The sequence below is a fragment of the Raphanus sativus genome, chromosome 4, assembly GCF_000801105.2.
Source record: "Raphanus sativus cultivar WK10039 chromosome 4, ASM80110v3, whole genome shotgun sequence".
Taxonomy (NCBI): domain Eukaryota; kingdom Viridiplantae; phylum Streptophyta; class Magnoliopsida; order Brassicales; family Brassicaceae; genus Raphanus; species Raphanus sativus.
In genome coordinates, this window is record NC_079514.1 from 16,639,341 (window position 1) to 16,666,530 (window position 27,190).

General features: G+C 31.6%; 4 protein-coding genes and 1 pseudogene across 4 annotated transcripts; 2 read left to right on the forward strand and 3 right to left on the reverse strand.

Moving 5' to 3' along the window:
• Positions 1-498: 498 nt before the first annotated feature.
• LOC130511892 (uncharacterized) lies at positions 499-4,821 on the reverse strand. The gene is given in 9 exon segments (XM_057009728.1): positions 499-1,206; positions 1,466-1,559; positions 1,628-2,016; positions 2,093-2,163; positions 2,260-2,458; positions 2,621-2,784; positions 2,787-2,943; positions 3,286-4,000; positions 4,002-4,821. Coding segments are annotated over 9 exon segments (2,628 nt in total). The 5' UTR covers positions 4,133-4,821.
• Positions 4,822-6,449: 1,628 nt separating this feature from the next.
• On the forward strand, positions 6,450-8,146 carry LOC108838164 (protein RGF1 INDUCIBLE TRANSCRIPTION FACTOR 1-like). Its single transcript, XM_018611131.2, has 4 exons — positions 6,450-6,670; positions 6,985-7,170; positions 7,263-7,481; positions 7,620-8,146. The coding sequence occupies exons 1-4, from the start codon at positions 6,608-6,610 to the stop codon at positions 7,824-7,826; spliced, it is 675 nt and encodes a 224-aa protein (XP_018466633.1). The 5' UTR covers positions 6,450-6,607; the 3' UTR covers positions 7,827-8,146.
• Positions 8,147-10,260: 2,114 nt separating this feature from the next.
• On the reverse strand, positions 10,261-14,629 carry LOC108839033 (protein TORNADO 2-like). The gene is made up of 2 exons (XM_018611879.2): positions 12,917-14,629; positions 10,261-11,265 (listed from the first exon to the last, which is right to left on the reverse strand). Exons 1-2 carry the CDS (start codon positions 13,412-13,414, stop codon positions 10,951-10,953), a joined length of 813 nt encoding a protein of 270 aa, XP_018467381.2. The 5' UTR covers positions 13,415-14,629; the 3' UTR covers positions 10,261-10,950.
• Positions 14,630-15,444: 815 nt separating this feature from the next.
• LOC108853855 (protein RGF1 INDUCIBLE TRANSCRIPTION FACTOR 1-like) lies at positions 15,445-16,620 on the forward strand (annotated as a pseudogene).
• A 2,800-nt stretch (positions 16,621-19,420) lies between these two features.
• On the reverse strand, positions 19,421-23,467 carry LOC108855645 (protein TORNADO 2-like). The gene is made up of 2 exons (XM_057008555.1): positions 22,890-23,467; positions 19,421-19,711 (listed from the first exon to the last, which is right to left on the reverse strand). The coding sequence occupies exons 1-2, from the start codon at positions 23,385-23,387 to the stop codon at positions 19,421-19,423; spliced, it is 789 nt and encodes a 262-aa protein (XP_056864535.1). The 5' UTR covers positions 23,388-23,467.
• Between the last annotated feature and the right edge of the window lie 3,723 nt (positions 23,468-27,190).

Sequence of the window (27,190 nt, forward strand, 5' to 3'; positions counted from 1 at the left end):
CGACTTATTTGTAAGTCGTCCAGCTGGAAAACCTTGGACGACGACTTATTTGTTAGTCGTCCAGTGTATTTTATTTTTAGACTACCTTCTACTATTTTTACACTACCTTATTTGTAAGTCGTCCAAACCTACCAGACGACTTATTTGTAAGTCGTCCAGCTGGAAAACCTTCCAGACGACTTATTTGTAAGTCGTCCAGTTGGAAAACCTTCCAGACGACTTATTTGTTAGTCGTCCAGCTGGAAAACCTTCCAGACGACTTATTTGTTAGTCGTCCAAACCTATCAGACGACTTATATATTTACAAATCTATACAAAGACAAGTTCAAATAAATCATACACAAGTCAGAAAATCTATACAACGACAAGTTCAAATACAAATACACAAATCATACACAAGTTTGAAAATCTATACAACGACAAGTTCAAATACAAATACACAAATCATACACAAGTTAGAAAATCTATACAAAGACAAGTTCAAAGCCATACACAAATCTAATCATACATGCCCACGAACTTATCACCATCCTCATTCTCTTTCAAATGCTGATCAACAAGCTCCGTCCATATAACCACCGCCATATTATCCCTCATACTCTTCACATTGGACCTAGCAAAGTCTTTAGGGCTAAAGGGGACCCCAAGAGCATGACATTCAATGTACTTTAGAGCATACAGGCCACAATCACCATTGTTGGCCGTGGGTACATCTTTAAGCCGTCTCTCATATGTGTATCGCTCCAACCCGTATTTGGCCCTTCCTTCGTCGGTGTTTGCGTTGACAACAAGCAGATAAGGGACCATCTCGAGAAAAGGCTCCATTATCTCATCCCATGCTTCTGGTATGGTACATGAAGGTATGCTGTCCCAGACGACTATGTGCCTGTTAGGGATCGATATCCAAATAGCAACCCAATGTTTGTTGTTCAAGTTCACTGGCGCATAGATATCATCAATGTCCTCCCCCCACTTCTTGTTTGATTGGCAAAATGAAGGCATTGATCCGTCATAAAAACTCGACGCCCCACCAGGTAGCATTCTTCCTAAACCTTTGTGATCAGGTTGCGATGCTTTGAAGAACAGATACTGGTCTCTCCAAGACTGGTCAAAGTTGTGATCCAGGAAGCACATTCCCTCGCTCCGGAAAGCTTGTGGGTTCTCCTGATACCTCTGCCTCAGCACATTAATCCAAGCATCCATATGCTGCATATAAAATAATACAAGTTAGAACCTTCCAGACGACTTTTATTTAAGTCGTCCAAACCTACCAGACGACTTATTTGTAAGTCGTCCAGCTGGAAAACCTTCCAGACGACTTATTTGTAAGTCGTCCAGCTGGAAAATCTTCCAGACGACTTATTGGTAAGTCGTCCAGCTGGAAAACCTTCCAGACGACTTATATATTTACAAATCTATACAAAGACAAGTTACCAGACGACTTAAAGATAAGCAGAAGACTTACTACGTCTTCCAGCCATCCTTTGGGTGTCCGGAGGATGTGATACCACCAAGTTGGTGATGTACGTGGTTTGTCCTCATGCTTAGTGAAATAATAACTGCAAACAAAAAAGCAATCAGTTTTGGTAGACTAAATCAAGCTATTATGGGTAAAGCAATCACTTACGGATCAGTTTTCAACCAATCAACGAGCTCCTTCATCTTAGGTCTGTTTAGTGTGGGAAATGGATTATACTTTGCCACTCTAAGGAGTTTCTTTCTCTCTGCCGTATAAGGAGATATCTGCGTGGGAGCAGGTTTCTTCGTTCGTTCACTCCTTGCACGCACAGAAGAAGTGGGAGCTGTTTTGTCCAATACAACCAGGCTCGGTTCTGAAACTGGAACGCATGGATCGGTGGAAGCGAAGCTCGGTTGTTGATCGTTGGAAGCGAAGCTCGGTTGGTCAGTGGAAGTGAGAGGAACAAACTCTTTGGAGGTGACACCATCTGCTTTATCCTCCGGCAAGATCTTATATACCGAGATCGCCTCATCTGCTGTATCCTCCGGCAACAATCTCTGCAATAAAAGTTGCACACAAGTTAACCCTGGACGACTTAAATAAAAGTTGTCTGGACGACTAGTTGATACTAACCTCTTTGGGCAGAGGAGAAGGCTGTTTCTTTTGAGGAGTAGGTTGTTTCGTTTGAGGAGAAGGCTGTTTCTTTTGAGGAGTAGGCTTTGCCTTTTGAGGAGTAGGCTTTGCCTTTTGAGGAGTGCGCTGTCTGGTTTGAGGAGTATGATGATTGGTTTGAAGTGTAGGCTGATCCTTTTGAGGAGGAGGCTGGGTTTGAGGAGTAGGCAGATTGGTTTGAGGTGTAGGGGTAGGCTGTTTGTTACTAACCCAGGTTTCTTTGGCTTGAGGGGTAGGCTGTTTGTTACTAACCCCAGTTTCTTTGGCTTGAGGGGTAGGCTGTTTGTTACTAACCCCGGTTTCTTTGGCTTGAGGGGTAGGGGTAGCCTGATTGGTGACACCAACCTTCTTCTCCACAGCTTCCAATCTATCGGACATCTTCCTAATCTCCCTGATGCACTTCTTAAACCCATCTTTCATCATGTCAACTACGTTAGAGGTGTAAGAGTTGAACATATTTTCCAACTCCTCTCTGGTCACCCAACTAGCCTCTTCTCTAGCCTCTTCTCTAGCCTCTTCTCTAGCCTCTTTAGGAGCCTCTTTAGGAGCCTCTTTACGAGCTTTCTTCCGAGGTCTCTGATTGTCTTCCTCCTCCTCCTCCACCTCCACCACAACCATCTCTTTGGCTCTTTTTGATGGAGTCACAACCTTACGTTTGTACCAGTGACTTCCCAGCAATCCATGGTCCACTTCCACGGTCTCTGATCATACATGACTTTAATGATGTTCTCCGCGGGCACGTCCTCAACCTCAGAGTCCCATTTTGGCCACATTTCACTAATGTCCTTCTCAACAAAGTTGATCACGCGAGTCTGCAGTAAATAAAAGAAGAATCGAGTTAGATATTTGAAACAAAATACTAAATAGACGACTTAATTATAAGTCATCTACTAAGTCGTCCAGCTGGACGATCTTCCAGACGACTTATTATAAGTCGTCTACTAAGTCGTCCAGCTGGAAGACCTTCCAGACGACTTATTATAAGTCGTCTACTAAGTCGTCCAGCTGGAAGACATTCCAGACGACTTATTATAAGTCGTCTACTAAGTCGTCCAGCTGGAAGACATTCCAGACGACTTATAATAAGTCGTCTACTAAGTCGTCCAGCTGGAAGACCTTCCAGACGACTTAATTAAGTGAAGATGGAAAGGTACATGACTCAAGATAGCAGCTTTCATGAATCTGCGGCCTCTGCTGCCCTCGTAAGCCAGAATCGGTGGAAGCGGTCGAAGCGAACTGTTTAATCTGGGACTACCAATACTAGCACCCATTCCCGGCAGAGCTGTGTACGCCCAGACCTGAAGAACTTGTATAAACTCATCCACGGTGTAACTGCCAGTAATCTCTTTGTTCCACAAAGAGTCCATCAGCACCTTAAACGAGACTCTCCCCCATGGATAATTCTCAAACCGTTCTAAATCCATCACTAGCCTTGCCAGAGTAGCTCGTGTAGCGGTTGAAAACTTTCTCCCTTCAATGAATCCAGTGAAGATGGAAAGGTACGCGAGCCGCTTGCGATCTTCCGTGGACCAATCCCCGCATCTCTTCAGTGCATCTATTATCTGATCAGTAGTTGGCCCAGCTTCCAGATGAACTCCCATCATCCCCCAGAAAGAAACCATCTCTGGGGTAACATCACATTTTGGTGTGTCAAGGTCCTCGATGTACTCGCAGTTTAGACCAGTGATCATTTCAAACTCTAACAGTGAAAACCTCAAAGGTTCTGGACCAACGAGACACCACATCTCGTACTTCTTCTTAATGTCCAGCTTTAAACAGAGCATGTGGTGAACCAGCCTTGAAGCCCAACCAAATCCCTGCTCCTTGAACTTGATGAAAACTCCCAATCTCGACTCCTTGAGCTCTTCATTCTTTCTCAGTGAGAGCTCCCTTAAGAGCAGCATGCAACCTGTTGTTATCCGAATGATACGAAATGCTATGCTGGGGTTCTGGCTCTTCCCCTAATGTGTATAACCTACGGGGGAGTTCTGGAATATCCATCCTTTTTGTCTGCAAAATAATCAAAGACAACAATAGAAGTCAGAACACAAGCTAAATCAATCACGCCTTAATTGTTACTCCAGACGACTTAGTAGACGACTTTAATATAAGTCGTCTGGAAAGTCGTCCAACTGGACGACTTAGTTGACGACTTATATTTAAGTCGTCTGAAAAGTCTTCCAAATGGACGACTTATATTTAAGTCGTCTACTAAGTCGTCCAGTTGGAAGACTTTCCAGACGACTTACTTACAAGTCTTCCAGTAGAAAAATTTCAAGCGGACCTGATTAGTCGCAGAAGGAGTTGGAGTACTCGTCATTGTGGTTATAGATCTGAAAAAATAAACGTGAAACGGTGAGAATGAGTAAATTGATAGAGACAACGTTTTATGTTCATCTTTTCTTCGAGATTGATGACTTACCGGCGTTAGGGTTTACAGAGAAACGGCGCTACGGTTTACAGAGAAGAAGCGGCGGCGCTAGGGTTTAGAAGAAGCGGCGGTGCTAGCTAGTGTTTAGAGGAAGCGGCGGTGAGAACATTGGTGAGCACGGTGGCGAGGGCGACGGTTTGTTCGGAAATAGTGGAAGCGGGGGCGCTAGGGTTTAGAGGAATCGGCGGTTCTAGGGTTAGAAGAAGCTGCGGCGACAACGGTGAGAATGAAGTGAGAAAGATAGCCGACGTTGAGAACGATGGTTTGTTCGGAAATAGTGGGAATTCGAATCGCCTTTGATATCGCCGGTGAGAGAGAACTGTTAGGGTTTCTGAATTTCGCGGAAAAAAAAAATCACCTTATATATTGGGTAAATAATCCGGTAGCTTTAAAAGTACATTGGTAAACTTTAAGGTTTGGTCCGGTTTAGACGACTTATTCTGGCTGATAATGTACATCAGACGACCTAATATTTAGTCGTCTGTGCACAGAAGACTAAATATTAAGTCGTCTCAGACCCTAAAATGAACCCCTAAACTAAAATGACTAAATTAACTTACTAACCACGTTATAAAATCAAATTATACTTCAATAGTGTTTACTATACACAGAAATGAACACGCTTAGGTAATTTTAAAAATTTTCAAAAACGGTTTTAATGCTTTCCAAAATCTAACCCTAAGAACACATATAATACTACAACATATGTTGATGAAACATAAACTAAAGAATATCATGACTCACTACTTTCACTCATCTGGGCTGAAAACAATTGAAATTTGTTATATATTAATTTATATCTCTTAAGACATATGTTAATTACATAATTCTAATTTTTCACTTATCAAATTATTTTTTACAAAATTTTTAAATTATGTTTAAGAATAACTGTCCAGACGACTTTAAGTTAAGTCGTCTGGACGACTTATTTTCAAGTCGTCTAAACAGACGACTTGCGAGGGGTAGAAACGTAAAAAAAATCCGTTTTTTTGTTTGTTCACAAGGAGATAGTTGTAATTTCAATAGCATTTTAGGTTACTTTTGCATTTGACCCAAGTTAAGGTATTCTTTTGGGTTTGACTCCAAGTTTTGAGTCACACTTGACAATTCTCCCTTCTTTTTAACTCAAAATTTTGATCCGCATAGTCCACAAAGAAAAAATTGTCTAACCATATTCGCCTCACTAAGATTTACGGGTATACAAGAGACTAAAATTTACTTTTGTGGTAATAATTTTTTTTCTAACACATCCTTTTAAGTTTAACATACTTTGGTCCCAATATTAAAAATGATGAATTTATAAATGATAGAAAATAGGAAAATCATGTTTCAAACCGTAAAAGTGTGAACTATAGATATATCATTAGTCATCTTCGTGATAATTATGTTACGATTTAGACAATGTATTAGAATTAGAAGAGCACATGATGACGAATGCAAAGAAGCATCTAATGGAATTAAGGATAAGATATGAGATGTCAAATAGCAATTAATAGAGGAGCAATACCTTTATCAACATAAAAAAAACTTTGAAATAGTTATAAAACTCCAACAACCAATAAATGTGATGACTTTATAATTTTTGTAGGAAAAAAAAACAAAAAAGGAATAAAATTTGACGAGATTCACATATATATATGGAGGAAGAACATTATATAATAATGAGAGATAAGACCAAAGAAAGAAGGACAGAAATCATATAATTTAAAATACAAAAAGGAAGAATCAAAATAGAAAATTCCAAGGAAGGATGGTTCCTTGAACCCAACGCTTCTTAGGTTCGGACTTTAGGTTCGGTTTTCACCCAAACCATATTTAGGCTCGGGTTTTAGGATAGGTTAGTCGACATTGGGGAGGATAAGAACGGACTCTTTCTCTTTGCATTCGCTTCTTCTTCTCTCTAAAACCCACTCCGCAAGAAACCCCTCTCTCTCTACTCTCTCTCTCTCGCTTTTTTGAACCTTCTCTGTCTCTCTTTCTCTATTTCGCTTTTATCTCTCTCGGTGCTGACTTAGAAAAGTCTGGTCTTTTACTGCATTTGAACAATGGCGATTGAAGAACACGAGAACCCTCATCGAGTAATCAAACCTAAGAACAGAAGAATCATGGTACTTCTAACAAAACCCTCTCTTTCTCTTAAGATTATTACATTGTTTGTTCTGTTCCCCCATTGTTTACTCACTGTAATACAATATCTAGTCGCTATGTTCTTATGAGGTCCTACTAACTCATTATCGATTATGAGATTCAATATATTCTGGGTATAATGATGATACGGTTTATATGAAATCATTAACGGTAGAGAAAGTTCAAAACTTAAGAGACCAAGTCAAGAGTCTTTCTATAAAGGTGAAGACTTTTGATGTGGAGAAGTCAATGGTAGATTAAAGCTAACGAGTGATGTTGTTAATGGTGTTTGCAGGGAGCTGAGGAAGAAGGGAATGATAGATGGCCTGCGTGGCTAAAGCCTCTACTGAAAGAACATTTCTTTGTTCAATGTAACGTTCACTCACCCAAAAGCGAATGCAAAATGTACTGTTTGGACTGCACGAATGGCTCGCTTTGCTCTCTCTGTCTTGCGCATCACAAGGATCATCGTACCATTCAGGTGTGTTTTTTTCTGCATTTCAAGATCCTAAACTTTTAGACTGGGTTTGGAGGAATTTGATTTTAAAAATGTTATGGTTTCTTGATATGCAGATAAGGAGATCATCTTATCATGATGTGATAAGGGTGAATGAGATTCAGAAGTATTTAAATATCTTGGGCATTCAGACGTATGTGATCAACAGCGCAAAGGTTGTGTTTTTGAATGAAAGGCCTCAGCCTAGACCTGGTAAAGGAGTTACTAATACCTGCAAGGTCTGTTATCGTGGCCTTGTCGACGATTGCTTCACCTTCTGCTCTCTTGGCTGCAAGGTACATTCATTACCAAGTCACCAATCATTCTTGTTCTGTTTCCCAAATCAAAAGGACTAAGCTTTGGAACCTTTGATTGGTGTTTTTCTTCTGATTAAACTTGTTTTCTCTATGTTTTTGGCAATTGAAATGAAAAAGGTAGCAGGAAGTACTGGCAGCTTTGAGAAGAGAGTGAAGCATACACCAGTGGAACCAGAGGATTCAAGCAGCAACAGTTCAGGAGTAGAGGATAACATTCCAGATCCACAGAGCATAGCAGCCCCTTCAACACCTCAACCTCCTACTTCTACTTCTTCTCGAAAAAGGCAAAGAAAGGGAATACCTTTCCAGTCTCCACTGCAATGAGATCAGATCGCAAAGTAATACAAAAAGACACAGAATAAAAAGGTTTTAACTTTCTCTTACACCAAAGAAGGGCCTTGGGTTTATGCTATTAAGTAGTTAAATAACTAGTAAGTGTATATATATATGAATGATATCTTCTTGTATATTCTTAGTATGATGCAAATGAGGTTAGAGAGGGAGTGATACTATGGGGGGTTAAAAGTGGGAATAAGACAAGATACTGAGGGCTTTTTATGTAGTTGGTTTTTGACAAAAGTCCTTGTGTGTATATTTGGTTTTGATGAATCATATAACAATAATAACATATAATTTTAATGTTATCTTTTGGAAACGTTTATTAGACAAATACGAAGAGATACAAATATATCACGAATCCTTTGTCCTAACAGTCAATAAACCATTTGTCTAGGCAGAGTTCAATGAAAAACTTGCTAGCTTATACTTGTTGTAGACTGTAGTATACATAACCAGGGCAACATTGGCCAAACAGGGCAAGTGCTACTATTGCTGCATGTGTATTACCATTTTGTTTATTTCTCACATGTCACGCCAGTACTTTCCATGGGCGGTTTCTCTGTACCAGAGGGAGACATGATGCTCATCATTAGGAAATGTAGCGCATCGAGTTGGCACGTAGTACACAGCCAACAATGTTTCTTGCAACCTTTGAAGCGGAGTTCTAATATGGGGTAACATAAGAAATGAAACAATCACGTAAATGACATGCATCAAACTTTTACAACTGCTAATCGGTAACTCTTGTCTGTGCACTTGTACCTGAAACCACTGAACAGCTTATGTCATCAAAGTCGTTGGGCAGAGAGCAATATCTGGATAAGTGAGTGATTTATGCAAAGCATTATCCAATTTTTCGAGGAAGATTGACACATAACTCGTGGAGAGAAAAATTACATTGTACACAAATTGTAGAAGTCAGGTGAGTTGATAGGAAGAACGAATACCTGGCATTGCTGGTCTGCATCTCGAACATTTTTTGTACTTCTCTAGTCTTAGGTAGTAGTGCTCATGACAAAAAAATGTTTGTATCAAATCGACACCCATCTTCTTGAACGGCGTGACATATCTACTCTCATCTGGTTCTTTAGGCTCCCATTCAAATTTTTCTCCTTCCACAACAGTTTCTTATGAGTCGCACATCTCAAGTGGGCTACAAAAGAAAAACCTTCATGGTTGCAAGAATACTTAGGGGTGGGACAGGATGAAATAATACCATATTTTCTAGTATTTGTGGTTTAGTTCGTATTTCATGTGTCTCTGATTTTTCATTTTGTTTTGTTTTGCAAAATTATGAATATCATATTTTCCGGATATTCGGAGAATTATGGATATTTATGGATATTTCATCCATTTTGTTTAATACAAGTAAATCTAAAAAATAATACCAATTTTTTTTCAAAAATATCATTCACATAATAAAAATATAAAAGTAAAAAATTAAAGAAGCTATATGTTTTATAAAATAATTTAAATTAATATTTTTTTAAATAAAATGTTTAGAAAAAATTGTTGTTTTGTATAGATATTTTATATTATTTTCTTAATTTAAATTTTTAATAAGTAATTTCAAATGAAATTTAATAAATTATATGTTAATCGTAGATATATATATATATATATTTGTGTAAAAGTTAAAGTGAAGCGGATATCAATGTCTAATTTTTTTAGTATTTGTGATTTACTTCATTTTAACGAATACTAGATCTCGACCCGCACAACCGTGCGGGTATTTGTTTTCATTTATTTTCATTTATTTTATATAAACATTTTATTTTTAATTCTAAATTGGTATATATTATAATATATATGAAGTGTGTCTATCATTTTTTTGAAACATAATAATTTTGCAGTTTATTTTTTTTTGTTGAATATATTATTTCAAATGTATTTTGTATCTTCTTCTATATAGTATATATATTTTGGATCATTATTTCTTTATTTAACTTACCAATATATAAAGATTGAGCATGACCCGCCCTCTCAAGGACGGTTATATTTTTTGTTTTATATTTCTTTTAAATTTTAAATTTTCATATTTCATATTATTTAAGGAAGTATTATATCAATTTAATTAATATTAAAACACAAATTTAATTAAAATTTTCAAAATATAAAATTATTTTTTTCAAAAAGAAAACAGAATATACCCGCTCTTTCAAAAGACGATCAGAATCTAGTGTATTATTAAATTGTAGATTGTAATGCTATGTAAATATTATTAGGTATTTAAAAAATATTATGTCAAAAAATAAAACACATTTTTTAGTAAAACACATTTAGAAACCTTAGTTAAAATAAAATTATTGACATAAACCGTCCACTAACATATGTATTCTATTTACCTATATTATTATCAAGTGTTTGACCAAAATAAAATTATTATCAAGTGCTAATATCAAGATACGATCATGATTCATTTTATTTGCTTATCTTATTAATCATATGTAAAACCATCGACTGATAATTAACTGAAAAAAATGGTTCTCTAGAATTGTGGAATTATCTAAATTACACCAATATAAATAATTTATTTAGTATTCAAATATGTATTTGTTAATCAATCCTGATTTTTAGGAATAATTTATTAGGAATGATATATTATTGAATCATAGGTTTAGTAATTAATGAATGGTAAGATTTCTAGTTAAGAGTTCATTTTTAAAAAAATCACACATGAATCAAAGTTTTGACTTCTCTTTTAATATAATAGATTTATTTTGCTTCAAAGATTTATGGATATCTGAAATTTTCGGATTGAATCAATCTAACGTAGATAATATACAGCCCTAAGAATTTTGAACCTACATTTTCTCAACATTCTTGACGACATGACCAAATTGCCACTCACATTCCATTTTATATTATTATGTTATAATATTTTTTTAACAAATGCAATGTTTTGCAACCCAAACAAAAGAGAATTTTTTTTTAGCACAACCCAAACCAAAGAGAGATGCAAAACATTATTCCAGTTACAAGCAAATATTATAGTAGTGCATATAAGAAAAAACTACAGTGGACAAAACGTAAAAGAAACTAAATTACAGAAATTTCAATAATTTAAGAAACTTCACCACAATTTTGCCACTAAAACTTCTCATCCGGATCATGTATAACTATCACCCTGCTTATATCGTGCTAAAATACTCTCAGTTTTACCGTTTCGGAGGCAGCAGCTGGTTAGATAAGCGATTATTAAACCGATAAACGCCAAAAGGAGACAGATATCCGCTTTTAACCAATCTACCTTGAGGTTTGCGAGCAAACCGGCTTTGCAAGAATCACAACTGTAGCACAAAGTGTCTGGTACATTGCTCCACTGTTGACAGTCCGTGTCTGCAGACACATTTACTGCACCTATCCAGTTAGTAGGGCTCACGAACTGGAAGCCACATTGTGTTGGGGGCTTGCAGCAACCAGACTGTAAATATAAAGAAACGGGGTTAGATTTAATTAAAAATTAAGATTTGGAGTGGTAGAAAGTTGTTCGGTGTAATTGATTAAGTGCACATAGGGGAAGAATCTAGAAACGTTTGGGGTATATTAGTCAATAGCTAAAACATTTGCAGTTTACTTCTATACATGCCTATCTATATTATTAAAAGAGAAGTACCCATATAAAATAACCCTTAGTTTTCAGTTTTATTTACACTTCCATGCCACTGACATTAAATATTATTTCCTATTTTAATACTGTCTTTTCCACTTTGATTAATGTGTTTTCCAAAATTAAATTTGAATTAAATACACAATTAAATAATACTTCATATTTTAATGCTTTGTCTTTTCCACTTACATTAATGTGTTTTTTAAAATTAAATTTGAATTAAATACACTTCATTAACTTCTCAATTAAATCAGTGTCAAATTCAAAAAAAAAAAATTTTTATTGGACAAACAATTCATGGAAATTATAATATCAACTCTTCATTGAACAAATCTAAACAAAAAAAATATTACCAAATTTTAACCGAAACTAGATAATATCCAAACAGATTTACCATTTTGGTATCTAGAGAACCATAACTAAACCTTATCCGATCGAAATATTTCAGATATTCGAATGTATTTAAATCATATTTATATACTTCAATATGTTAGCTATTTTTCGAGTTAATATCCAAAATATAAGCTATTTTAAGTTGTTTAAAATATTTGAAATATAAAAATAGTCAAAAGTAAACATCTAAAGTATATAAACAATAATCAAAACACCAAAAAAAATTAAAATATATATTTATTCTTCATCCAAATATTCAAGTTAAACCTATTTTAATTTTTAATTTACGTACTTTAGCTTACATTACTCAAATTTACATTTTATATATTTTTTTAGATTTAACGATATTTAAATATATATAAATTTAAAAAAAATTAAAAATAGTTTAAACGGGTTATCAAACCCGCAAAGATCCAAATCAAATCGGAACCAAAGCTTATAAATACCCGAATAGAGCTAGAGTTTTTAAACTCAAAAATCTCAAACCCGAATAGATTTTAACCGAATTCGAGTGGATACCTAAATACTCATCCCTAGCTTAGTCAATATAAAATGATCAAATATTATAAATATACTATTTAGTATAAATAAATAAAAACTAAAACTGAAAATTAATACCCGTGCGGTCGCACGGGTCAAGATCTAGTTACATATTAAGCTAAGTAAGAATCATATATGTTTATAATTTTAATAATATGTTCACCTGTTCTTTTCAGGCCATTCGATTTCCGATTACTTCCTAGTCTCTTTCTTTGATTAAAAGACATTTAATATTTCATGTTAATTGCAGCTTTTGAACAAAAGAAAGATGTATTTTTCGATCTTTTTGGTACCAATTCTATGTATATTCAATCTTTCTGTGTTGATATTCTATGAAAAAACAAAAATGAAGTTTAAAACCTAAATAAATAACAAGGAACGAGGAAAATCATTTAAAAAAAATCCAAATGCATAGATTGCGGCAAGAACTAAGAATCACCCAAAACTTTAAAAAGGACCAAAAACAAGAAAATTGGTATGAAAAAATAAAGAAGAAATTTTAAATAAAAAGGGGGAAATTAAAGATACTTACTTGAATGGGACTAAGATGAGCATTGAAGAAATCCAGAGCGATAGGGAATGTCTGGTTTAATTTAGGACATATGCTAGTAGCACTCAAACAAGTACGAATACGATCCCATTTGTAAGATTTCTGAACTCTTTGACGTAAGAAACTAGAGAAGTCTTGAAGACTATACTCAAGATAAGCTCTACTTGGTTCTGGATGACCAGAGCCTTTCATGCTAACCATGTAGATAAATCCGATAAGAACACTTAAAAGTACAATAAGAGCAAACATTGCAATTAAGGAAACGACGAGAAGCCAAGTGATTCTCCAGAACCCTCCAATGAGACCAGCAAGACCCACTAGGAGGATCAAGATTCCGAGGATTATTATTGGCCACTGAAAGAGCTTGAAACATGAGTTCACTGCTCCCATAGATAGCCAGATTCCGGCGCTGATGACTGGAATTGAGAGGAGCACGGAGATGAAGTTCATGCAACCTATTACATGGTGGCCTAGAGGCATCTTTTTCTTTGTGTGTTTCTTGAAATCTGTTTGGTTTGAAAAGGATTTAGGGTAATGGTAATAATTTAAAGAGAGAGTAAGAAGGGGAGTTCAAATTAACAACAAATCTACACCATAACAAAAGAGAAGACTCACATTGGTGAAAAGTGAATAGTGTTATATAAAAGGGTCTATGTAAAATGTATGTTTTTGTTAGGTTTAAGCGATTTAGGGTAATAAATCGCAGAGGATCGCATTTGTGGAAAGTGAATTGTATTTGTATATATAAAAGAGGTAAGTAACTATTTGAAAATTAGATAAAGGTGTAGTCATTTCTTAGATTAGGTATTTTTGACCATATCTTTCTTATTATAGAAAAAGATCTTCTTCTTTTTTGGCATCATATAGAAAAAGATCAAAACTATATATTACATATTTGAATATATCTTTTTGTTACTATTTGTTACAAAACTAGTATATAATTATTAAAAATAGTAGATAAGACACAACAAGATATGCAAAGTGTATATCCTACTTATCTTTTATGTGATTAGCTAAACAAAATTATCAGAGAAATTAGTGTAAATAATTAAGAACTTTCTTTAGAAACAACATCATATATCTTGTTCAGCGTTTGATTACATCTGTGCTTTTTAAAATAATGAATCTTGCGTGCAATAACAATAAACTAAGATAAGATCCGCGCCTTGTGCGGGATGAAGTTGTTATTTTTATTATGTTTTGGAGAATGAAATAATAGTTCGGTTTTATTTGCATTAGGGGTGTTCAATCCGAATATCATGTTGGTTTTCGGTTTGGTTCGGTTTTTTCGGTATTTTGGTTTGTAAAATATAACTAATATTCTAAATCCATATTTACTTTGGTTCAATTTGGTTTATATACCGCCGGTTTGCATTTTATTCGGTTTTATACCAAAAAATAAAATTATTTAGTTTGAGATCATATTGTATATTATACGAATTTTGGAGTCATGTTGTCAAAAAGTCATTTGTTAAAAAATATTATATATTTAAATAAAAGAATAAAAAACAAAAAAAATGATTCTATCATCTAATAAAATAATCAAATCTAAAATTAATATTAAAGCTCTAATTAAAAATAAAAATAAAAAACAAAACAAAAGCATGAAAGAAATTTTTTATTAATCTTCCATATTTAGTGTTCATCAAATTAATATGTCTTCGATTGAACATTAACTATGTTTGTTCAACTAATTGTTATCCATCAAATTTATAATCTTTACTTCAATTTAGTCACTGTTAAAATAAAACAAAAAGATCAAAAAAGAAAGACTAAGAAAATAAGAAAACTCAACTGTAGTTAATTGTTACTTAATTAAAGTTCAAGTGATTTAATATATAGGGGATATGTTGGGCTGAACATCTCTTATATATTAAAAGAGAAGCATTTTGTAAAATGTGTTCACACACATTGACTAAAAAATGCTTACGTGTCAGTCTCACGTTCATTTAGCAATTAATGTGTTCACACTAATTTCTTAATTTTATCGGAAACAATTTAATGTGTTCACAACTAAATTTTTTTAATTAATTCTTTTTTAGTTTTCATATTACTATTTTTTGTATTAGTGAATTCAAATTCTCTCCACACAAGTACTAAATAATATCATTGTTGAAAGTTATAAACTACAAAATCATTAAGATTCACATCAATTAAAATGTCAGAATGAAAATGTTTTTAGAAACTAAAAGTTTGGTATTTTGCCAAACTTGGCCATGATCGAGAAATATATAGCATTCTTCTGTAACTAAAAGTTTACTCACTGTAATACAATATCTAGTCGCTATGTTTTTATGAGGTCCTACTAACTCATTATCGATTATGAGATTCAATATATTCTGGGTATAATGATACTGTTTATATGAAATCATATAACGGTAGAGAAAGTTCAAAACTTGAGAGACCAAGTCAAGAGTCTTTCTATAAAGGTGAAGACTTTTGATGTGGAGAAGTCAATGGGGTTTCTGGTAGATTAAAGCTAATGAGTGATGTTGTTGTTGATGGTGTTTGCAAGGAGCTGATGGACTGGAGGAAGAAGAGAACCATCGATGGCCTGCGTGGCTAAAGCCTTTACTGAAAGAAGACTTCTTTGTTCAATGTAACGTTCACTCACCCAAAAGCGAATGCAAAATGTACTGTTTAGATTGTACCAATGGCTCGCTTTGTTCTCTCTGTCTTGTGCATCACAAGGATCATCGTACCATTCAGGTGTGTGTTTTTTGCATTTCAAGATCCTAAACGATCTCATAGTTAGACTGGGTTTGGAGAAAATTGATTTCTGAAATGTTATGGTTGTTGATTTTGCAGATAAGGAGATCATCGTATCATGATGTGATAAGGGTGAATGAGATTCAGAAGTATTTAGATATCTTGGGCATTCAGACGTATGTGATCAACAGCGCAAAGGTTGTGTTTTTGAATGAAAGGCCTCAGCCTAGACCTGGTAAAGGAGTTACTAATACCTGCAAGGTCTGTTATCGTGGCCTTGTCAACGATTGCTTCACCTTCTGCTCTCTTGGCTGCAAGGTACATTTCCTTATTTACGTTATCATTTCATTCTTGTTCTGTTTTTGTTATCAAAAGTACGAAACTTTGGTGTCTATAACTCTGAGCAGAGAGTTTTTCTTCTGATTAAACTTGTTTTCTCTATGTTTTTGGCAATTGGAATCAAAAGGTTGCAGGAAGTACTAGGAGCTTTGAGAAGAGAGTGAAGCATACACCAATGGAACCAGAGCATTCAAGCAGCAACAGTTCAGGAGTTTAGCCCCTTCAACACCTCAACCTCCTACTTCTATTTCTTTGCGAAAAAGACAAAGAAAGGGAATCCCTTTCCAGTCTCCACTGCAATGAGATCAGATCGCAAAGTAATACAAAAGATACAGAATAAAAAGGTTTTAACTTTCTCTTACACCAAAGAAGGGCCTTGGGGTTTATGCTATTAAGTAGTTAAATAACTGGTAAGTGTATATATATGTCAATGATATCTTCTCGTATATTCTTAGTATGATGCAAATGAGGATAGAGAGGGAGTGATACTATGGGGGGTTAAAAGTGGGAATAAGACAAGATACTGAGGGCTTTTTATGTAGTTGGTTTTTGACAAAAGTCCTTGTGTGTATATTTGGTTTTGATGAATCATATAACAATAATAACATATAATTTTAATGTTATCTTTTGGAAACGTTTATTAGACAAATACGAAGAGATACAAATATATCACGAATCCTTTGTCCTAACAGTCAATAAACCATTTGTCTAGGCAGAGTTCAATGAAAAACTTGCTAGCTTATACTTGTTGTAGACTGTAGTATACATAACCAGGGCAACATTGGCCAAACAGGGCAAGTGCTACTATTGCTGCATGTGTATTACCATTTTGTTTATTTCTCACATGTCACGCCAGTACTTTCCATGGGCGGTTTCTCTGTACCAGAGGGAGACATGATGCTCATCATTAGGAAATGTAGCGCATCGAGTTGGCACGTAGTACACAGCCAACAATGTTTCTTGCAACCTTTGAAGCGGAGTTCTAATATGGGGTAACATAAGAAATGAAACAATCACGTAATGACATGCATCAAATTTTTACAACTGCTAATCGGTAACTCTTGTCTGTGCACTTGTACCTGAAACCACTGAACAGCTTATGTCATCAAAGTCGTTTGGCAGAGAGGGATATCTAGCTAAGTGAGTGATTTATGCAAAGCATGATCCAATTTTTCGAGGAAGATTGACACATAACTGGTGCAGAGAAAACTTACATTGTACACAAATTGTAGAAGTCAGGTGATTTGATAGGAAGAACGAATAGCTGGCATTGCTGGTCTGCATCTCGAAATTTTTTTGTACTTCTCTAGTCTTAGGTAGTAGTGTTCATGACAAATCTACTCTCATCTAGTTCTTTAGGCTCCCATTCAATTTCTTTCTCCTTCCACAACAGTTCCTTATGAGTCGCACATCTCAAGTGGGCTACAAAAGAAAAACCTTCATGGTTGCAAGAATACTTAGGGCTGGGACTGGATCGAATAGTACTGTATTTCTTACTATTTGTGATTTGTTTTGTATTTCACCGATATCTGATTTTTCGATTTGTTGATTTTCCGGATATCCAGAAAATTTATAGATATTTGTAAATATTTACAGATATTTATGGATACTTCCTCTATTTTGTTCGATACAAGTAAATCTAAAAAAATAATACCAATTTTTTTTAAATATCTTTCACATAATAAAAAAATAAAGTAAAAAATTAAATAAGCTATATGTTTTATAAAATAATAAAATTAATAACTTTCTTAAAAAATGTTTTAGAAAAAATTATTGTTTTGTATAAAGACTTTATATTCTTTTCTTAATTTAATATTTTACTAGATTCTGACCCGCCCTTAAAACGGCGGGTATTTTTTTGTTGTTTTTTTAATATAAAGATTAATAATTCTTCGTTTTAATTATATAAACTGTGACATGATCAAGTCTCAATTATGCGGGTTTGTTACAGTGTGTACAGTATGACGAAATTTAAAATGCGTCACAACCATTTTATGTTTGTAAATAAATTAAATAATTGTTTTATCCAGTGTTTTGAAATCCGACCCGGACCCGCGGTTGAACCGGAAAACCCGGTGACCGAAAAAAAATTTGGGTTGGGTTTTGTAAAAAACCCAAAATTTAAAAACCCGCAAAAACCCGCTCAAACCAACTAAAACCCAAAATCCGGTACCGGTTGAACCACCGGTTGAACGAGTAGATAAATTTTTTTTAGTTGTATATCAAATGAAAATAAAAATATAAAAAGTTAAGTTAAGTATTCTAAATGTTTATTAAACATAAAATATATACATATCCAAATTATTATTTTATGTTTTAAAGATATTTAGAAAGTAGTAACTTTAGTTTTATATATTTTTATTTTATTTTTTTTATTAGCTAATATATTATTATATAATAAAACTAATTTATTTATTAATCTGCGGTTCACCCGCGGTTTACCTACGGTCGACTCAATGACCCAGTAACCCGGTAAATCGTCCGGTTCAGTGTCTAGGTCAGTTTTCAAAACATTGGTTTTTTATCCGAATTACTTACTTGGGCTATTATATAATTCTAAAGATTTATAATTTATATAAAATATTGCTAAACATATAAACTGGCCAATAATATTTTTGATTAAGTCTCATCGTCATGTAGAATTTCAATCTCTAATATCAACTTATTAAAATTATTGCAGACTTTAATTTGTGGTATTGATATTAAAAAGTTTATGGAATTTGAATTTGATTATATAAAAACATAAAATATTTAATTAGTTAGCAAGCCCATCTAAATGTTGAAATAGGCCCACAAAATCGAAAGACCATAATGCCATTAATGATTTTTTTAGTTTGTTCATATCATTAAGGACATTTTTGGAAAATTTAAAATATTCATTAAGGGTATAATTCAGGAATGATCATGTTTTAATGGTATTGATAAGTAATTGTAAAAAAAAGAAAAAATTATATGTTAAATAATAACTAGACAAGATTTTTTAACGAATATTGATTTTAAATATTTTTTTTGTTTCAAAATTTTATAGATATCCAAAATTTTCCGATCGATTCAAAATGAATGACGAATCAAATCAATTTTAACGGATAAAATATCAGGTTCTAAGAATAGTGACCATACATTTTCTCAACATTCTTCACGACATGACCAAATTGCCACTCACATTCCCATTTTATATTATTATATTATAATATATTTTTTTAACAAATGCAAGGTTATGCAAACCAAACAAAAGAGAGATTTCTTTTTTTCTTTTTTGAACACATCATTATTCCAGTTACAAGCAAATATTATGGTAGTGCACATAAGAAAATACTACAGTAGCCAAAACGTAAGAGAAACTAAATTACAGAAAATCCAATAATTTAAGAAACTTCACCACAGTTTTGCCACTAAAACTTCTCATCCGGATCATGTATAACTATCACCCTGCTTATATCATTCTAAAATATTCTCAGTTTTACTGCTTCCGAAAGAGCAGCAGCCGATTAGATAAGTGATTAGTAAACCGATAAACGCCAAAAGGAGACAGATATCTGCTTTTAACCAATCTACCTTGAGGTTTGCGAGCAAACCGGCTTTGCAAGAATCACAACTGTAGCATAAAGTGTCTGGTACATTGCTCCATTGTAGACAGTCCATGTCTGCAGACACATTTATTGCACCTATCCAGTTAGTAGGGCTCATGAACTGGAAGCCACATTGTGTTGGGGGCTTGCAGCAACCAGACTGTAAATATAAAGAAACGGGATTAGATTTAATTTAAAATTAGATTAATTTAAAAATTAAAATATGATGGTAGAAAGTTCTTCGGTTTGAATAATTAAGGGCACATAGGGAAAGAATCTAGAAACGTTTGGGGTATATTAGTCAATAAAAACATTTCCAGTTTACTTTCGTACATCTTCTCTACTAAAAATACTATTTTATCTATTACAAAATAGTTATACTAGATCCATATAGTTAATTACATTTTTATCAACCGTAATTTAAATTTTAGTTTTAATTAATAACAAAATCTATTGAGAAAAGTTTAACAAAATCTTTTCAAAAAATTTAAATATTTTTTAATTAATGAACTGATTAATTTTGTAATTCGTAATATAATATTATTATAAATTAAAACATAAACTATATTTATGTACTAACAAGTAGTCTATGTTGGACTATTACATTTATTTAATTTCTTATTTATTCTCATACAACTAACTTAAAAATATATATATATATTATATCAAACCAATTATTTTAATATTTTCAAAATAAGATATCTAAAAGATATTCTTAAATATCTTTTCCTATAATTAAATTTTAATAATATATTTAATTTAAAATAAAAATGTACATTTATTTTTACTATTTACATTTAAATAATAAAAGTCAGAATTAATATTAACTATAATTAAAAACGAATACTAATTCATTTTTTCATTTATATATTAAGAAAGAAATTTTCTATAATATTTACATAATTTATATTCATAATTAAATTAATACACCAAGTAATAAATGTAAAGTAACTTAATTCATTTATTAACTTTTTTATAAATTATGAATAACAGAATATAATATAATCATGAATTTTACAACATACTTCAACATATTAAAATAATATTAGAGTAAAATATATAAACTAATAAATAATTTCATAAGTTAATATACGTATTTAAATTGAAATATTAAAATATTTAATATATTTTTCAAATATGAGACGAGTAAAATGACAATAGTTAATTTATATAATAATGCTGACAAAAAGTATAATAATAAAATAATTTTATACCAAGATAAAAAGGTAAAAAAATTTGTACTATAATTTAAAGTTTTAAATATAAGTAAATTTATACGAGGTAAGTTATATAAATGAATTATATTATTTTAATAAAATTATATTCATGTAAATTTTAATGTTATAATATATATTTTAAAAGCATATGTTTTTATAAAAGGATATACATATGTATATGATTTCTAATTTTCAGTAAATAAGTTTTTGAATAAAATTCATCTTTTTCTTAAAGTACGGATCAAAATCTAATAAAAATATTATTATTAGATATATAATAAAATATATAAAAATAAAAATTAATAAATTTTAGAACATCCAATATGAATAATGAAACTAAATTAAATCGAAAATTTAAAATAACCCAAAAAACATTGAAAAAATTCTAATAACATGTGAAAAAATAAAACTAAATAAATAAATAAGCAATTATATTTATTCAAACTTAAATCACTAAATTGTAATAACCGTATACGAAACATTGATGCTCAAATCTATTTCTATTTTAGTATTTATCCTCTCAAATATTGATCCATTACGTTATAAAATGATAAGTTAGTTTGACTAAAAATTGTATGACAAACTTTTGTAAAGTTAGAGCATCACATTTATAATATATCAATCATTCATCTACACATTCATAAATTAAATACTTTAAATATGAAACTCTAAATCAAATTGTATTACATAATGGGTCACCAATAGGTTCAACCAGTAGCCGGTCTCAGGTTTTAGCGGTTTTTTGCGGGTTTTATAGAATTTTTAAATAATGAGTTTTATAAAAAAAACGAATTACATATAGAGTCATCGGTTTTGTCAGTTTAACCGCGGATCCGGATCATGTTTCTGAACACTGCATATAATGCTTCATGTGTAACATTTAAATTTATATAAGTAATCAAAAATGCAAATTTATATCATATCAGTTTAGTTTATTTCGGAAATAATACCGCGGATCAAAATCTAGTCTTCTCTATTAAAAGAGAAATACCATTTTTATTTACTACAAAATAGTCATACTAGGTACATATATTCAGTTACATTTTTTTATTATACATTAGTTTATTTGATGTATAACATTTCTAAATAATTATAAGGATATTAATAACAAATCTATTTAGCTGTAAATTTAAAATTTAATTTTAGTAATGACAAAATCTGTTGAGAAAAAAATAACAAAATATTTAAAAAAAAAATATTTTTTTTTATTAATGCACTGAGTAATTTCGTAATTAGTAGTATAATATTATTATAAATTAATTTTAATTAAAATTTTATTATAAACAAAATAATAAAATTATATGCTAATTTTATAAATTTTATAAGTATAGTATATATTATATTAAAATATAAGTAAAATGTATTACATATTAAAATTATATATGGAATTGGTAAACCAATATAATTTGAAAAATAGTTTCATTTAAATAAATAAATAAAATATCATTCACCTTTTAAAATAAATAAAATTAGCAAGTTATGTAATAATTTTACAAAAAATAAAACTGTTAACGTATGTTAATTTTTTATATTTAGATATATATAATATCTATTTATTTATTTTTAAAATGACAGCAATATATGATCTAAAATGATTATATACAAAATAGTATAAAATTTTTATATTTATAAATGAAAGATTATCTACACGGATGTACGGATTAAAATCTAGTATCAAGCTAAATAAATCATATATATATAATTTTAATAACACGCTCATCTGTTCTTTTCAGGCCATTCGATTTCCGATTACATCCTAATATTTTTCTTTGATTAAAAGACATTTAATGTTTCATGTGAATTGCACCTTTTCGAAAAAACAAATATATATTTTCCAGTCTTTTTGGTACCAATTCTATGTATATTCAATTTTTTTTTCTACTCTATGAAAAAAATGAAGTTTAGATCCCAAATAAATAACTAGGAACGAGAAATCATTAAAAAATCCAAATGCATAGATTGCGGCAAGAACTAAGAATCACCCAAAACTTAAAAGGACCAAAAACAAACAAAAACATTTTGTCAAGAAGTCATAAGACCATTTATAATTTGCATTTTTCTAGTGATTTTTCATAGCAAAATAAAGAAGAAATTAAAATAAAAAGGGGGGAAGACACTTACTTGAATGGGACTAAGATGAGCATTGAAGAAATCCAGAGCGGTAGGGAATGTCTGGTTTAGTTCAGGGCATATGCTAGTAGCACTCAAACAAGTACGAATACGATCCCATTTGTAAGATTTCTGAACTCTTTGACGTAAGAAACTAGAGAAGTCTTGAAGACTATACTCAAGATAAGCTCTACTTGGTTCTGGATGACCAGAGCCTTTCATGGTAACCATGTAAATAAATCCGATAAGAACACCTAAAAGTACAATGAGAGCAAACATTGCAATTATGTAAACGACGAGAAGCCAAGCGATTCTCCAGAACCCTCCAATGAGACCAGCAAGACCCACTAGGAGGATCAAGATTCCGAGGATTATTATTGGCCACTGAAGGAGCTTGACACATGAGTTCACTGCTCCCATAGAGAGCCAGATTCCGGAGCCGATGACCGGAATTGAGAGGAGCACGGCGATGAAGTTTATGCAACCTATTACATTGTGGCGTAGAGGCATCTTTTTCTTTGTGTGTTTCTTGAAATCTGTTTGGTTTGAAAGGGATTTAGGGTAATGGTAGTAACTTAAAAAGAGAGTGAGATGGGGAGTTCAAATTAACAACAAATATACACTATAGCAAGAGCGAAGACTCACATCGGTGAAAAGTGAATAGTGTTATATTAAAGAGCCTATGTAAAATGTATGTTTTTGTCAGGTTTAAGCGATTTAGGGTAATAAATCGCAGAGTATCACATTTGTGGAAAGTGAATCGTATTTGTATATATAAAAGAGGTAAGTAACTATTTGAAAATAAGATAAAGGTGTAATCATTTCTTAGATTAGGTATTTTTGACCCTATATTTCTTTATATAGAAAAAGATCAAAACTATATATTACATATTTGAATATTTCTTTTTGTTACTATCTATCCTATTAAAAGTGAAGTACAAATGGAAACTAACCCCTACTTCTTCTCTTATTTACCACAGACTGCCACTGGTTTTAATTCAAGAAATTATCTAGATCAATCACCTCATTTCACACCTAGAGCCCATAATCACCTCATTTAATGCAGAGCCCATGACGTTTTTTACAACATTTTAATGGGTTTTTATTTTGTTTATTTTGTACTTACAAATGGACCTAACTGCCTTTTATCTAACTATATCTAACCATCAAATTAAAGTCACACTCATCAGTCATCATTCACATACACTCAGAACTTATTATATCCATGAAATCGAGTTTAATATATGAACTATTCTGCAAGAAAGTATTGAAGTTTCGTATTGTAATATGGAGTTAGATAATAAAATTATGACAATTTTTTTAAGTGTATTATATACCTGTTTTTATATGTTAATTTTTTCATATAAAATTTTATAAATCATTGTATTTTCTATGAACATGTCTAAGTAATTTACTATTTTTAAAATGGCATCCTTAGTCATAGCTATTTATTTATTTGTATTTTATATATATAAAGAAATTATTTTCATTGTATAGAACTTTCTAATTACATATATATATATATGTTGAGTTTGTTTAGTTTTTTTAATCTTCGTCATAAAATACATGGTTTAACATGAAAAAGAAAATTATAATAAACAGACACGGTAATACGATCAACTATTTAAATAAATCATTTACAATTAACAAAAAAAGAAAAACTAAACACAAAATTTTTCGAGAATGTAAGTTTAACTGAAAATTTATTAGATCTTCTAATTCCACACACTACCACAAACAAACTATATGATTAACAAAAATATGTTTCAACCAAATAACTAATGTACTTCATCATTTACACTTTTAATATTACCAGACAGTATAAAGAAATTTAATATCACAATTACATAACCTAAAAGAATAATATCATAACATTTCAAACCGAAAACGAACACCCGCGCGGACGTGCGGGTCAAGATCTAGTTTGTTATAAAACTAGTATATATAATTATTAAAAATAGTAGATAACACACAAGAAGATATGCAAAGTGTCTATCCTACGTACTTATCTTTTATGTGATTAACTAAACAAAATTATCACAGAAATTAGTGTAAATACTTAAGAACTTTCTTTAGAAACAACATCATATATCTTGTTCAGCGTTTGATTACATCTGTTCTCTTTTAAAATATTGAATCTTAGGTGCAACAACAATAAATAAGTTTATTTTCTTTATAAAACAGTTTGTAACTGATATTTGCTAAAAGTATTAAATTCTTAGAATTAATGTGTAAGCACATTAGGGGTGGAACGGATGAGATATACATAGATTTTAAGGTATTTGGATTCAGATTCTTATCCGGTGGATCTATGTTTTATTATTTTTATCTAGATCCGGGGATTCCGGGAATCAAATATCTTTTAAATATTGTAATATCCGGCAGATATCCAGTTTTGGATTTGGATCCTAAAATAAATAAAAAATATTGATATATTAAAAAAAATATATATATATATATAATGTTAAAGCTATTTTTATATATATTATTATAAAATTTATATATATACCATTAGAAAATGAAAATATAAAAGTAAATTGATTTGTATATATAAATATTATTATTATTATTTTATTTTTTTCTCATCAAATGAAAACATATTCTAAGAAGACTTTATAAACTAAATTGGTAATTGTGAATCCATATGAACAATGAAAAATGATTGCTTTTTGGCACTTCGCACCAAACTGTCTTCCTTTGTATTCAACGTCCGGAGACTGTCTTCCTTCGTATTCAACGTCCGGGGAATGTGAATGATCTTTGCGTAACTAAAAATTCCTTGAAGAATCTTGATGTCGTCCAAATAGTTTGTAAACACTGGCAATATCTCTGGTGCATAAATCATTTTCACCAGTGGAATACAATCCGTCGCAAACGTAACATGGTATTGACGTAAGTTTCTCATATTTTTCATTGTCCATATGAGAGCTTCCATCTCCGAGTGTAGTAACAAAAGTCTTGGTCTCGTATTCCTTGCTTCCATAAGTCCGTCAAAACCTTCTAATGTACTATACCAGCACTGTCCCGAGAACCTTTCTTGATTTTTCCATAATCCATTCGTAAAAGATCCGAAATAGAAGGTAAGCTAAACTTGTATGTCTCTCGCATTTGTCGGTACCCTTTGTTACTAAGGCTTATGCCTCAGCCCAAAATAAAACTTTTGTCTTTGCCAATTTTATAATATATTTTTTGTTACTTTAGATTTTATTTGCAAAAACAGAAACAGTTAATAAAATATTTAATTTATTTACGAATTTATCTACTGCACATGATAATAGTATTCTAAATAAATAATTATAGAAGAAATAATTAGTACAATCTTTTAAAAAATTAATATTATTATCATCAGTTTTTGATAAATGATATAAATAGTTTGAACAGACTTTTAACTAATGGCAATATTCACATCATTTTTAAAAGATTGATGTAAATGTTAATATTATTCTTTACTATTGATATATATTGATATAAAGTGCGGTAATAGATGTAAATCATTTTTGCATCAGTTATTAGTAAAATGATGAAAACAGTTTGCATCATTTATACACCATTTATAAGTAATACAAAAATATAAAATAAATGATGTAAGAGTATCTCCAATGTAAATTTCCATTTTTTCTTCAAAATGGAATAAAAGTAAATATGGAGTAAAAATGGTCAATTCCTACTCCAGTTTTTCACTTCATAGTGGAGTAATGAACAAACAAAAAATAGAGTACTTCATTTATGGAATAAATTTATTATGGAGTGGGATATAAAGTTGAGTTGGAGCATTCCTTAGAGCATCTCCAACTCATTGTTATTTTCACCTTTATAATAGAATTTAAATGTGAAATTACTCAAACTCACCTCTATTTTTTTTTATAATAGAGATATCTATTTTTCCTTCTATTTATAGAGAAAGAATTAGTATTTCTCTATTTTTTACTCTATAAATAGAGATCGCTATTTTAGAGAAATATATTGGAGTATATCCATTTCTATTATAAAGTTATTCTATTTTATAGATAAAAATAGCAAAATACATTAGAGATGGTCTTATTCAATATTCACTTTTATTTCATTTTAGAGGAGAAAAATGAAGTTGGGTTGGAGATGTCCTTAATCTATTTTTTTGCAGTGTTTGTTCATCCTTTCTCTGGTCCGGTCCATCATCTATCTTATTAAAACCCAAGTACAAAATGGGATTGATTGGTTACATGGATAGCATTTTTAAAATTCAGTCTGTTTGGATACTTGATTATAGTTTTAGACAAAATATTGTTTGGTTACATGGATACATCTTTTCAGCTATCTACCCGTTTTTTTTCTCT

Excerpts from the sequence above, each read along its gene's own strand:
- LOC108838164 (XM_018611131.2), top strand. The coding sequence starts at position 6,608 with ATGGCGATTGAAGAACACGAGAACCCTCATCGAGTAATCAAACCTAAG. Across the intron at positions 7,171-7,262 it reads AGGATCATCGTACCATTCAG|ATAAGGAGATCATCTTATCA; the intron begins GTGTGTTTTTTT and ends CTTGATATGCAG. Across the intron at positions 7,482-7,619 it reads TCTGCTCTCTTGGCTGCAAG|GTAGCAGGAAGTACTGGCAG; the intron begins GTACATTCATTA and ends GAAATGAAAAAG.
- LOC108839033 (XM_018611879.2), bottom strand. The coding sequence starts at position 13,414 with ATGCCTCTAGGCCACCATGTAATAGGTTGCATGAACTTCATCTCCGTG. Across the intron at positions 11,266-12,916 it reads CTCATCTTAGTCCCATTCAA|TCTGGTTGCTGCAAGCCCCC; the intron begins GTAAGTATCTTT and ends TTATATTTACAG.
- LOC108855645 (XM_057008555.1), bottom strand. The coding sequence starts at position 23,387 with ATGCCTCTACGCCACAATGTAATAGGTTGCATAAACTTCATCGCCGTG. Across the intron at positions 19,712-22,889 it reads CTCATCTTAGTCCCATTCAA|TCTGGTTGCTGCAAGCCCCC; the intron begins GTAAGTGTCTTC and ends TTATATTTACAG.